The 12,254-nt window shown below is 50.6% G+C and overlaps 4 protein-coding genes across 4 annotated transcripts; 3 read left to right on the top strand and 1 right to left on the bottom strand.

Moving 5' to 3' along the window:
• Positions 1-405: 405 nt before the first annotated feature.
• On the top strand, positions 406-1,616 carry T310_8262 (Oligosaccharyl transferase subunit Dad1; the record flags this gene model as incomplete). The annotated part of the gene is made up of 6 exons (XM_013468952.1): positions 406-412; positions 459-475; positions 519-556; positions 770-1,172; positions 1,289-1,446; positions 1,607-1,616. The coding sequence occupies 6 exons, from the start codon at positions 406-408 to the stop codon at positions 1,614-1,616; spliced, it is 633 nt and encodes a 210-aa protein (XP_013324406.1).
• Positions 1,617-2,280: 664 nt separating this feature from the next.
• Positions 2,281-5,155, bottom strand: T310_8263 (mRNA splicing factor RNA helicase (Prp16); the record flags this gene model as incomplete). Its single annotated transcript, XM_013468953.1, has 3 exons — positions 2,281-2,652; positions 2,708-4,248; positions 4,306-5,155. The coding sequence occupies 3 exons, from the start codon at positions 5,153-5,155 to the stop codon at positions 2,281-2,283; spliced, it is 2,763 nt and encodes a 920-aa protein (XP_013324407.1).
• A 516-nt stretch (positions 5,156-5,671) lies between these two features.
• T310_8264 (uncharacterized protein) lies at positions 5,672-6,682 on the top strand (the record flags this gene model as incomplete). Its single annotated transcript, XM_013468954.1, has 5 exons — positions 5,672-5,711; positions 5,787-5,892; positions 6,074-6,266; positions 6,530-6,583; positions 6,635-6,682. 5 exons carry the CDS (start codon positions 5,672-5,674, stop codon positions 6,680-6,682), a joined length of 441 nt encoding a protein of 146 aa, XP_013324408.1.
• Positions 6,683-9,621: 2,939 nt separating this feature from the next.
• Positions 9,622-10,835, top strand: T310_8265 (CCAAT-binding factor complex subunit HapC; the record flags this gene model as incomplete). Its single annotated transcript, XM_013468955.1, has 4 exons — positions 9,622-9,778; positions 10,134-10,244; positions 10,327-10,454; positions 10,557-10,835. 4 exons carry the CDS (start codon positions 9,622-9,624, stop codon positions 10,833-10,835), a joined length of 675 nt encoding a protein of 224 aa, XP_013324409.1.
• Between the last annotated feature and the right edge of the window lie 1,419 nt (positions 10,836-12,254).

Genomic DNA, 12,254 nt, shown 5'->3' on the forward strand with positions numbered 1-12,254 from the left:
GGTCAGGAGCCGTCAGATGGACTGGATATGCCACAAGACTGGGATCAGTGGGACAGTGTCCTGCGCGATTTCCAGATGGATGTCGAGCAGACCAGTGGGCCGCCCAGTATAGCAGATTTTGTCTCGTTTCTGTGAATGTCAGAACGAGTGAATTGCCTTGGACATGACGAAGCCAATTTTTGATGTTCGAATCAACGACACTGTATATATGTGCATACGTGACTGATGATATGGCAACGGATTGTGCCTTGATGCATCTAAGGTGGTTATTTAGGCGTTCGATTTGGCTAGAGGTTGTTCAGCGGGATATTTCATTTCTCATGTACATTATTGATTCAACATCTCCTTTCCAAGGGCATTAGCTGACGGCGTCTAGTTCGCATTGGGATTCTCTACTGTGAATACATGTACTGTATGTACATACTGTATATGCATTGAACTTACTTTCGGTTATTTAGATATTGATGACTTGACGGTATATATGTAGCTTATACTCAATGGATAGAAATCAGAGATAGACGCAGTCATCTATATACTCCGCATCTTATCCTGCAGTGTACGGAGTATTAAGATCTAGGAAGTAGGAACGGCTCCTCGGAGATACTGCGGGAGCACGGACCAAGCCATCACGCGGCGGTCTTGGCGAACTCCGCAATCTGTCGGAGCTTCGATGCGGACACGCGGCTGTTAGCTAGGTAGATGACAAGTTGCGTCGCATCGACTCGACCATACATACACCATTGCAACTTATCCAAATCGACCTGCATAGGTATATCCAGGACGTCGAACGTCGAACGTCGAACGTCAAACGTCAAACGTCAAACGTCAATCGAACACTAACACACCGCAACAAGAATCACAATAACAATAACAATACAATGGCTCCAAAACGACAAGCAGCCACGAGCCCATCCTCCTCCTCCGGCAGCTCTACGCCAGCAACAACGACAACAGCGACGACAACAACAACAACGACATCGTCCTCCTCGTCGTCCTCGTCCGGACCAGTCTCCCTATCACCCAATTCCCCTCCGCAAGTAATCATCCAGCACATCTGGCAGCGATACATACAGCAAACGCCTCCGCGCACATTCCTACTCGATGCATTCATGGCATTTCTGGTCGTTGTGGGGGCAGTACAGTTTGTGTATTGCGTTTTGGCGGGGAATTACGTACGTGAAAACAGTAAATCCCGAAGGGATTGGTTGATCTACTGACTGATTTTTTTTTGGTTGGTTTTTAGCCCTTCAACGCTTTCCTCAGCGGCTTCTCTGCTGCCGTGGGGCAGTTTGTCTTAACTGCTAGTTTGCGGATGCAGACGAGTCCTGCTCCTAGCGTCGTCGGTTCCAATAATAAATCGTCATCGTCATCGTCATCGAAAGGGAAGAACGCCTCCAGCGGGGCTTCTTCGGCGGAGGATACGAATGTGGAGACTTCGCATGAGAGGTATGTATCTATATCCATCATCAATCGATCCATTATTGTGATGTCGGTGACTAATTATGTATTTTTGTTTGTTTGTAGGGCCTTTGCGGATTACATCTTCGGCAGCTTGATCTTGCACTTTTTCTGCATTAATTTTATTAACTGAAAAATAAACAAAAAGAACGTATTAAATCAACAATTGGGAAGCGAAGGGTCCAAAGAACAAAATAAAAAAGAGCGAGCGAGAGAGAGAGTGTGTGTGTGTGATGAATGATGGAATCCTTCAAAGAGAAGGTTTCTGGAAGGATTTCTCTTTTTTTTTTCATCCTTTTTCTTCTTGCAGGATTATATTATATTAGGATTGTTGTATTAGGATTAGAATGTAGGAATTAGGAATCATCTGTCGACAAATAGACAAGTGTGAATGTAAATATATGTACTGAAATGGAATAAAAAATGGAATAATGGACGAAACTACGTTCATTATTTAAATTTCAGTTAGCAGGAGACTGACAATAAAAAAAAAGAGGAATTGCTTCTGGTTATCTGTGTATCTGTGTATCTGTCCACCCATCCATCTATTTATCATATCATATCTATTTATCATGTCTATCTACATGCCTTTCCTGTACAGTACATACAGCACAGAATAGAACATGCCATTCATGCATGCATGTAATGTAATGTATACCCCCATACATAATATAATAATAATACCCTCGGGTAGGAAAGCGAAATATGAAATGAATTGAAATGGTATCTCAAGCGAAACGAAACAAAACAAGGTAGGTAGGTAGGTAGGTATCTTGACTGATGAAGAAAATATGACTAACTGTCATCCGACTAACTGACTGATTAGAAGACCCTTCCAGGTCTCCTCGTCGTCGGCGGTTTCTTTACCACGCTGCTTCCGCCGCTGCTTCCGTTGGTCGATGTCGAAGAAGCCGTCACGAGACCTCCCGGTCGTCGCGCGCCAACTATGGCAGGCTTTCGCACGGCGGTGCGGATGGTTGGACCGCTACCGGCTTCGATCTCCCTCTTGCGTCGCGCTGGGTCGTTGCGCTCCTTTTCCTTCTCCTTCTCTGCTGCGGCCCGCTCGCGGTCGGCCGCCATCTGCGCTTCGATCTCCATCCGTCGGTTGAATTCTTGCTCAGTGATGCGGCGCTCGCGGTGTGAATAGCCCTTCTCTTTGATGGAGTAGAAGACGCCTCCGAGTTCGGCGAGCCACTATATTTACGTTAGCTATGTAACTTTTTTTTTTTCGAATTCGCAGGAAACTTACATGTGGGTCAACAGCTGTCACAACCGACATGTACTCCTTACTCGTCAGGATCAGTTCGTGGTAGACCACGTAGTCCGGCACATATCCCAGCCCGTACAGCGCACTCGTCGGGTGTAGCTGCATCGTTACGTTGGTCCGCAGATTGATAAACTCGCCAAGACCCTTGACTCGAGCCGCCTGGTGGTAGTATCCCGAGCAGATGCACTTGCGGATCACATCCCAGTCGGTGCCGCAGCTGACCAGAGGCATCTTCTGCATTGCCATGATGTCTTGTAGCTGCTCGCGGATCTCCTTCGCGCGTCGGAGGGACTTCGAGTGGAGAAAGTGTTTCGTGCACCACGCGTCCGAATAGCCATGGGCCTTCCATTGTGTATACACATGGAGCAGTGTCAGGTGATCGGATTCAGGCACAAAGAATTTCTCCCGAGCTGCGTCCGATTCTTCCTGACGTTCCTTCGGCCGATAGAATACACTTGGCACCGACAACATCGACACAATGGTCAGCACCTCCTCGCTACAGCCGTACTCTTCCGAAGCTGTAATCAGCATCTTCGCGAGAGATGGATCCATCGGAAACGGTGTCATGCGCCGGCCCAGCGGCGTCAGTTCACCCAAATTGTCCAAAGCCCCGAGTGCCCACAGCTCGAAAAGAGACGTGCTGATCGTCTCTTGCGGTGGAGGATCCATGAAATCGAAGTCCAACAGATCCTTCACACCAAGCGACTTGAGAAGGAGAACCGTATTGGAAAGACTGGTCCGCTGAATTTCAGGGATTGTCTGGAGGTAGAACTCGTTCTTGTAAGCCTGCTCCGTGTAAAGCCGATACGCTTTGCCTGGACCGGTCCTGCCTGCTCGTCCGGCGCGCTGGCCAGCGTTGGCCTGTGAGATCGGCGTAATTTGAAGAGTATCCATACCCATGCGAGGATTGTAGACCTTCAGCTTCGAAAAGCCAGAATCCACCACGTACATAATCCCGTCCACAGTCAAGCTCGTTTCGGCGATGTTGGTGGCGACAATCACCTTCCGAACCCCGGGAGGGGCCTTTTCGAAGATCTTTGCTTGCTGCTCCGCCGGCATTTGACTGTAGATGGGCAATATGATCAGCTTGGGAGGGTCATTCAAGAGTTTCAACCTCTCCTCAATGAGTTCGCAGGTTACTTCAATATCCTCTTGACCCGTCATGAACACCAATATATCGCCAGGGCCTTGTGAGACGTGGATAGCCAAGACCTGCTTGACTGCACTGTCCACGTAGTCCTCACAGGGAGAGCGAGAAAATTGAATGTCGACGGGGAATGTTCTTCCAGGGATAATAAACTCGGGAGCTCCGCCGAAAAACCGAGAAAACCGTTCCGCATTCATGGTGGCAGACGTCACGATCAACTTCAGGTCTCTTCGTCGAGCCAGAACCTTCTTGATCAGACCCATGAGGACGTCAGTATTGAGAGCCCGCTCGTGCGCCTCATCCATAATAATACACGAGTATTTGTCGAGGTCTGGTTGAACCAACGATTCTCTCAGGAGGACACCATCGGTCATATCTGGAAACATCGTTAGTACTGTAGCAGAGAAAGCAACAGGACAATGCGCGAACTCACATTTGATGACAGTTTTATCGCTGGTGCAGTCCTCAAAGCGGATTGCATAGCCAACCAGACCTCCCAACTCCACATCCATCTCCTCGCTCACACGTTTGGCAACACTCATGGCCGCCACTCTTCGCGGTTGTGTGCACCCAATCATCCCATACTTGCCATACCCGTCCTCATACAGGAATTGGGTCAATTGCGTTGTTTTCCCTGATCCGGTCTCTCCGACGACGACGATGACCTGGTTATCCCGGATCACGCGCAACAGTTCCTCCCGCACTGCAAATGCAGGCAGATATTCTCTCTGCTCACGAAGGGTCTTGCTCTTGCTGAAGGCACTGGCGCCACCTTCATCTTTCTTCATGTGTTTCGCAAATTGATTCCCTCCTTTGTACACATCATCTATTGGTGCCGCGACTGCGCTATCGCCCTCCTCGTCTTCTTTAACTCCCATTATGTTGCCCAAGGCGGTGCCCGCGACAGTCGTAGCATCTTGCGCTTGCTTCTGCCGTTCCCGCTGCTGGCGCCGCTCTCGAACGACCTTGCTTCCTTTCCGACTAAAGACAGCCATGTCGCTCTGGGGATCGCGCACTGCGGATATAGGCTCAAGCTGCTTGGTGAAGATGGTGCGGCCATCGAGGAAGGGCGGGCGCAGGTCGTGTACCAACAGGTGCACACGAGTTCCTTCTTCGTCATCAGGAACAAAGTCACCATCGTATTCTCTTCGCTGCGCGACACCCGAAGTTAACATCCGATTTGTCTCCCAGTTGTCTATGTCCTTGCGTTTCGCATCGCGGAGTGGTGGCGGGAGATTGCTCTTTTGCCGTTTGGCCGGCGGCGGAGCGTCGTCGCGCGTCATGATGGGCTAAATCAATGTCAAGAAAGGAGAATCAAACAAAATATATGAGAATTAGCTCTCCTTTCTCCTGACACTGGCGGCGTGAAGCAGCCAGCTATTTTGACTGGTTGTAGGAAGTTCGAAGGAGGAAGCGGACCTTGAGGGGAAATCATTCGACATTTGACAAACAGTGCAAACATGTGATGACTAAGCAGATCTGTAGACCTATGCGCAGCAGCTTGTACCAGAGACATTAAATCATCCTCAATAAGTACTCCGTATATGACAGGATTTGTGCACTATGAGAATATTCCTTTCTCTGTCTATGCTCTTTTTCTCTTTCGTTAGTCATTTTCCCGTTTCTCACACGTCGAGGCGTTGAGGTTTACTAGCGACGATCGATAAGGCTGATAGGCCGCAGGCGGTCTCGGATCTTGGCGCGATTCACGAAACCAACTTTGATATCGCAGCTGTTGCGGCCCCGCATCACCAGCCAGGTTCGAAACTAGACGCTGTAAATAGCAGCGACTCCTCACCATGGCGAGCCAGCAACAGGCGAACTTGAAAAGGCAGCAGGGTAAGATGATTTCAGCTTCCTTGTCCATCTTATTGCGTATGTTGGAAATTGCGCCACAGGACGAATGCTGACCAGTTATGTTCCTGATAGAGCTTCAGCTCCAGTACTCCAACTTCAAGAACACCCTGCAGCAACTTGCGCAGAAGATCGGGGATATTGAACAAGAGGCAGAGGAGCATAAGTGAGTGCTTCACCTTCTATTTGGCTAGCTTGTGATGGCAACGTGTATTTGGGATTCCGGGAGAAGGGTGGTAACGGGGCAATAGATACTTTTTTTTTCGCCTTGCTCTGCTAAGTCTTTCTTTTTTTTTTAAATTTCTGCTCTTTTCACATTGCTAATTGATGCGTTTACATGGCTTTAGGCTCGTTCTAGAAACTCTCGAACCCCTTCCCAAGGACCGCAAATGTTTTCGCATGGTCAACGGAGTGCTGGTCGAGCGCACTATTCAGGATGTGATTCCAGCCCTCAAAACGAATGCTGAAGGACTCAAGCAAGTGCTCGATGAGTTAGTCAAGCAGTACAAGGCTAAGCAAACTGAGATGGATGAGTGGAAGGTGAGTCGGCATCTCTACATCACTGTCTCATGGGGAGAAACAGATACGGTGTGGTCTTTGGGGGACACAATATCCTGCTGTTGCAGGAGAGAACTTCCCTTTTCACCACCGATAAACTTAGAATTCCCATTACATTACGCGTCCAGAGACGCATATGCTGACAATTTCCAATTCCGCAGAGGAAAAACAACGTCCAAGTGGTACAACAGTGAGAGCACACTGCTCTCTTTACGTCAAGGTTTCGGTATCTGCACAATACAAAGGGCCGCAGAGTAGAAATCCTTGCCGAGCTGTGGTTACCTTTCCCAAGATTTTCGGTATGTGAGAGATGCAGGTTGGACAGACACCTGCGACTCGAGTCATTCCAGACTTTTGTCTCTCCCATATTGCACACATTCGGAGATAGGTCTACCTGAGTATGTCACACTCTCACACCCCTCCGGGGATTGAAAACAGCCGGCTGTAAGGATGTTTGATTTCACACGTCATCAGCTGAGGAAGCAGAAGGAATGAACAAAAAAAAAACCCATGCTGTTAATCCAGGGTCAGTTGAAGATGCAATTATGCCTGACAGCTGGCAGTGTCTGGACATGAACTCGACTGTTCCTAGTGCGGGATGGTCCATGTGTTTTATTCACAAAGTAATGCGATCATAAGGCAGGAGAAAACTCTCTTTTGGAGCCAGAAACTTAGGAAAGGGATTTTTTGCTGAAATGATTCCATCCCACGCGCCCATCCCCTCCTTGTTGTAGTTAAGTTGATTTTTTTCTGTGCCGTGTTCTTGTAGAGATGGGTGTGCTCGAGTGAGTTGGCCATGCGCTGCAGCCCAATGAGGCGGACACTAGGCTTGCATGGTGTGAGTGGTTTAGTCCACACTACTACCTTAGGTGGATTTCACTGCTCGGGCAGGTTGGACACTGACTCTTTTGCATGCTGACTTAGCGCCTGTCCAGCATGCAGTTCGGTTGGTCCATGGTCTGCATCATGGAGCCCGATGATTCGAGAGGGCTGCAGTCAGGTACCACTGTGCCACCACCTTGGGCCTCACGCCTACTGGCCGTTTCAACGTCAAGTCCCGATACTTGCAGTCTGTATGGCGATAAGGCTGCCTGTTTCAGCTGTCGTAAGGTCGGAGTATAGATGGCATTACAGACTGTGATGGAGAAATAATGACGTGGATGTGGAGAACCATGCAGTACTGAGACCCACGAGACCATTCCATCGGGTGAACTGGCTGTCCTTGATGGTTTCTCAAACAGTGGGGGTTGCCATTAATCGATGTGATCTAAAATCCCAAGCCAAAGATGAAGATCCACGCCATGCATCTAGATGGCAGACTTTAAAGTATCAGATTGTTTGTTTTGGGTAGATCCTACGCGTATGGGACTCGATAAAATGGGGGTCTAGGATTGTAGGTGCAGTATTACTGCAGACAACACAGTTCATCGATATGGAACACGGCACCTGGACTCTGCAATAATAACAAGAGGCTGAATGATTAGTTGTTCAATTCCCGCAGCACATATTTCCGGGGTGAGATGGTGAATCAGGAAGTCTTCATTATGCATTGTTACTGTTTCATTGAAGAACACCCCGGAGTGGCTTGGTCTCTGCCCAAGAAACAATATGCATTAGGTACACATGATGTCTAGGGCCTAGATGATTCTGGAAGGTTGCCCCATTGCAAAAATTCTTCGATTGCATATCTGGTTCTTTGCCAGCCAGATGTTGGCACCTGGTGGACACGGTAGTGAGCCCTGCTTTGGATCTTGCCCACCACAAGCGACAGGTCTAATTCCCTCAGTCTGAAATCTGTTATTCTCCAAGGGAACTGGTGGTGTGGCGCATGTGCTGCACACTGACTGAAAAAAAGTAATGACCAGTTGTAAAAAAAAGGAGTTGGGAAAACCCGCAGTGTAACCTCGAGGGATGAGCTGGATGGAGGTTGGAAATCAACCGCGGACGAGGCTATGCCATGCAAGTTGGATGACGAACAGGCAGCTGCATATTGACAACAAGCATATCGCCCTGTCTAGGCGGTTGTCGATGCCGCCAGGGAGTCAGGGACTGACTGGAACTTCCTAGCTAAGGAACCGGAGTTGGAATGTCGGCAGGGATCCAAGTTCTGCTGAACAGGGCACTGTGAGGGGAACAAGACAGGAATACTCCTTGATCCTCAGGTCGAGATCTTGGGCAGCGACACGCCAGGCCATGGCAGAAGATCCATGCTGCTGGAGGCTTATCTACAGAATGTCCGGAGCGTACCTACTTGCGTGACGTAGATCGCAGGCGATGACGTGATACCGTATTGTTACACGTTCAGGCAAGGGATCGGCGCGCCGTCCCCCACAGAATGCCCGAAAGCGGCATAGCTAAATTACATGCCCGTATGGAACGCGTAATCATCCCCTCACGCAGGCCGGAAAGGGCAGTCGCCATCACGAGAAGCGCAGAGAACCGTCCAGAAGGCTGCCCGGCAGGACTTCGTTCTCTTTGTATCTCGTTCTGTGTCGGCCCAATCGCCAGCCTGGCGGGAGGTGTACAAAACGGCTCTGTTTTGGCGTCTGCTCTCCACCAGTCAGCGTCCGCTCGCCTTGGTTGTTGCGGCGTCTGTGACGGCCAACGAACAGCTCCAGCTCCAGCTCTGCTCTGCCGCCATTCGCGCTTTGCCATCCGCCACCTCTGGTTCGCCAATTGCTTCCTACGCGCATCAACAACAGAGCGCCGCCTGATCGTCGAGACTCTGCTGCGCAAGAAACGCCCTCCACCACCACGATCTGATCATCCAGGTCCTCGAAGTCGGTCGCGTACGCGCTGCCTCTGTCGCCGTCTGATTCCGGCTGCTTCGCAAGGTGTAGTGCCCCAGCCCGTCAATTGAAACCTTCCCCCACCTCTGCGTGAACGGGTCTCCTCGGCTTGCTAGCTACCTCTCCCGCTCTCACCACGCGCGCTGCTCTCGACGTCGACACCGGCTGCTGACAGACGGAAGCAAAGACACAGATTCGTCCACCCTGCTAGAGCCTGGCCTCGCGTGGTTCTTCATCTGCGGCTCGGAAGGAACCGCGCGCGGTCGCTCCCCCTGGCGCGCCTCCGTCGTCCTCTTGTACACCGCCAGTGCCCCAAGTAGGACTGCAAGCATCGCCACCAGTCCCCCACACGGCGGGAATTTTTAGAAGACCCAGGCTGCTGTGAAGCAAATCGCTGCCCAGCCAGACGCACTCTGACGCAGGACCTGCATCGCATCCGCAGCATAGTCTTTCCCGCGCCCCCCTCTGACGTGGTCATTTGCCAGCAGAGCAGCCGGACTCTCCCTCTAAAGTCGGTATCCGCTGCACGTACCCAAGGGTCTAAAACCATGTCGTCGGCCTCTCCTCAAAAGGAACCCGAGGTGGAACCTGAGACTCAGTCAGGCGATGACCAGGAACAGATGGATCGGGAGAATCAAGAGACGCAAAACCAAGGCCACGAGTTCGAGGTGAAGGAGCAGGACCGGTGGCTCCCTATTGCAAATGGTTAGTTTTACGTGTTCCTGCATCTTGTTCTGATCCCCTGATTTGCGCGTCCCTTTCCCTTCTGCTGCTTGCAGGCGACCGTTCCTTTTTGCGCTACACCCGGTTCTTCTTTGGGTACTCCGGTGCTTCTGGGGATCCAGGGCGCTTCTCGTTAAGCGCCCCTGGAGCCATGTACCTTATTCGTCCTTTTTACTAGTTACGGTTCGCGCTGCAGAGCATGCTTGCGGCTCTTTGAATATTACCATTTCCCTTATTCTACGACATCTATCCCTTTTCTTACTTTTCTGTTTTCGGCTATCATGGGATCTTTAGCCTGCCCGGAGATGTGATGCTAACGTTTGCACTTTGTCACCAGTGGCCCGTATAATGAAAACTGCCCTACCGGAGAATGCCAAGATTGCGAAAGAGGCCAAGGAGTGCATGCAAGAATGCGTGAGCGAATTCATCTCATTCATCACCAGCGAAGGTTAGTATTTCGGGTCCTTTTCATCAATTCTATTTCTTTTTGTCATATTGCGTCTAGTTTCGTGTTCTAACAAGTCCGACAGCGTCTGAAAAATGCCAGCAAGAGAAGCGCAAGACGGTCAACGGTGAAGATATTCTGTTTGCTATGACCTCTCTTGGATTCGAAAACTATGCCGAGGCCTTGAAGATCTATCTTACAAAATATCGCGAGGTGAGTACTGTTGCTGTCTGGTAGGACAGGGAGCGCACAACCTGTTTACTGCCAGGACCCGTCTTCATCCTCCTGGGATGATCTTCAACTAACTGGCTGCAGACGCAGTCGGCAAGGGGTGAGAGCCAGAACCGGACTACGAGCAGCAATTACAACACCGGTGGTCCTGTGGGTGGTTCAGTGAGCGGATTATCCGCTGCGCGCGGAGCATCTGCGACGGCCAACGCCTCGAGCTCTTTTGCCGGTGCATCGGAAAACAACAACAATAACAACAATATTCTGCCCACCAATATGGACCCGTCCGAGCAGGACAACTCGAACTATGGGTACACCTCCATGGTCGGCCAGAGCCACAATGGAACCGGTGGCGAATCTTACTAGACAACGCTCCTATATACGACCCCGGAGGTGAACCGTGATGGGCGGCGACGATCGCTTGGCGTTTGTGAAGGCCTTTGTGGGTTGTGAGAAATGACGACAGAATGGCTGTTTCTCTTCGTTTTTATCTAAACGGCTCAGATGTTCGGTTTAGTGGTTTGTTTTTTTGTTGGTTTGTTTTCATTTTCAGATTCTGATCTTCTGCCCGACCTCTTGTACAACTCAACAAAAAAAAGCGTTCTTCTTTCCCCCATAACTGAAAACAGAGTGTTACGCGCTAGTCAAGGCATATGCTGCGCAGTGTTGTACTTATGTATACGACTATTCATTTGCCTATTGGTGTATGGCCGGGAGGTCGAATGTTTGCGAGAACATGCTATTTGGAGCTAGAAGAGGACGACGCAAGCAGGCGCTCAAGGCAAGGAACTGTTAGGGACTGGGAAACAGGATGGCATCTTTGAGTTCGGATCCGTTTGTCATTTAACTCTGGTATAATGGACTATCATTTAGGCGCTTTATAAAACAAGACTATTGCATTTTATTTACGTTGCATTGCGATTGGCAACGGAAGTCGCGTTCTAAGAATGGCGTAGACCACCTGCTTTCCAGCGACCTGTTCTACAGTAGATTTACTCCGTATTTACAGTGCCCATCACCCGTCGCTCTCTCGGATCTCAGAGCTCTCCTCCGCCTTTGACATCCTGACCGGCCTTCTGGGATTTAGCTCCAAGCTGCCTCGGACCAATGATCCTTCATTTCGGGAAGCTTTCCCCGGCGCCTGGAATCCGGGGTCGAGATGCGGCATGACATCCATGCCACGTGACAGCCCGGCTGCTCTTGCTCGATGGGGCAGCGACTCTAGTCTGGCGCCCCACGCTTTCCTCCACAGATACGGATCCCGCCGAATGCTGCTGCTGACGGCTGATATGGATCTCACTCATCCTGGTTTTGCCAAATTCGTTGCAGACGACGTCCGCCTTGCTGTCAGGATCAGTCGTCCAAATTGCCTCATGGCGGCACCGCACAGCCCAAGGAATCCGGAATCAAGGCGACCGTCTGCCCAGATGCGCTTCGACAGATAATTGAGTCAATGCAGAGCTCCGCTTCGACATGGCATCGGCTGCGAGTGACAGTGCGCAGCCCTCTGCCGACGGGGTGACGAAACGGAAGCTAGGTATGAATAATGGGTGGCATGGACATATTTCGGGGCAATTGCTAACTGTGACTGCTCTGCCCAGGTGCTGCATGCGTCCATTGCCATCGCCGAAAGGTGCGCTGCGATGCCCGTGCCGTTGGCTTTCCGTGCTCCAATTGTCGCTCCTCTGGCAAACCCGATTGTCGCATACATGAGAAGAAGAAACGGCCGGTTGTCCGCTCGGCCCTGAATCCTGTGCCCATCCGCTGTCGGCCTCCTCCTCCTCC

The sequence above is a fragment of the Rasamsonia emersonii genome (genome assembly GCF_000968595.1).
Source record: "Rasamsonia emersonii CBS 393.64 chromosome Unknown ctg1118621760691, whole genome shotgun sequence".
Lineage (NCBI taxonomy): Eukaryota > Fungi > Ascomycota > Eurotiomycetes > Eurotiales > Trichocomaceae > Rasamsonia > Rasamsonia emersonii.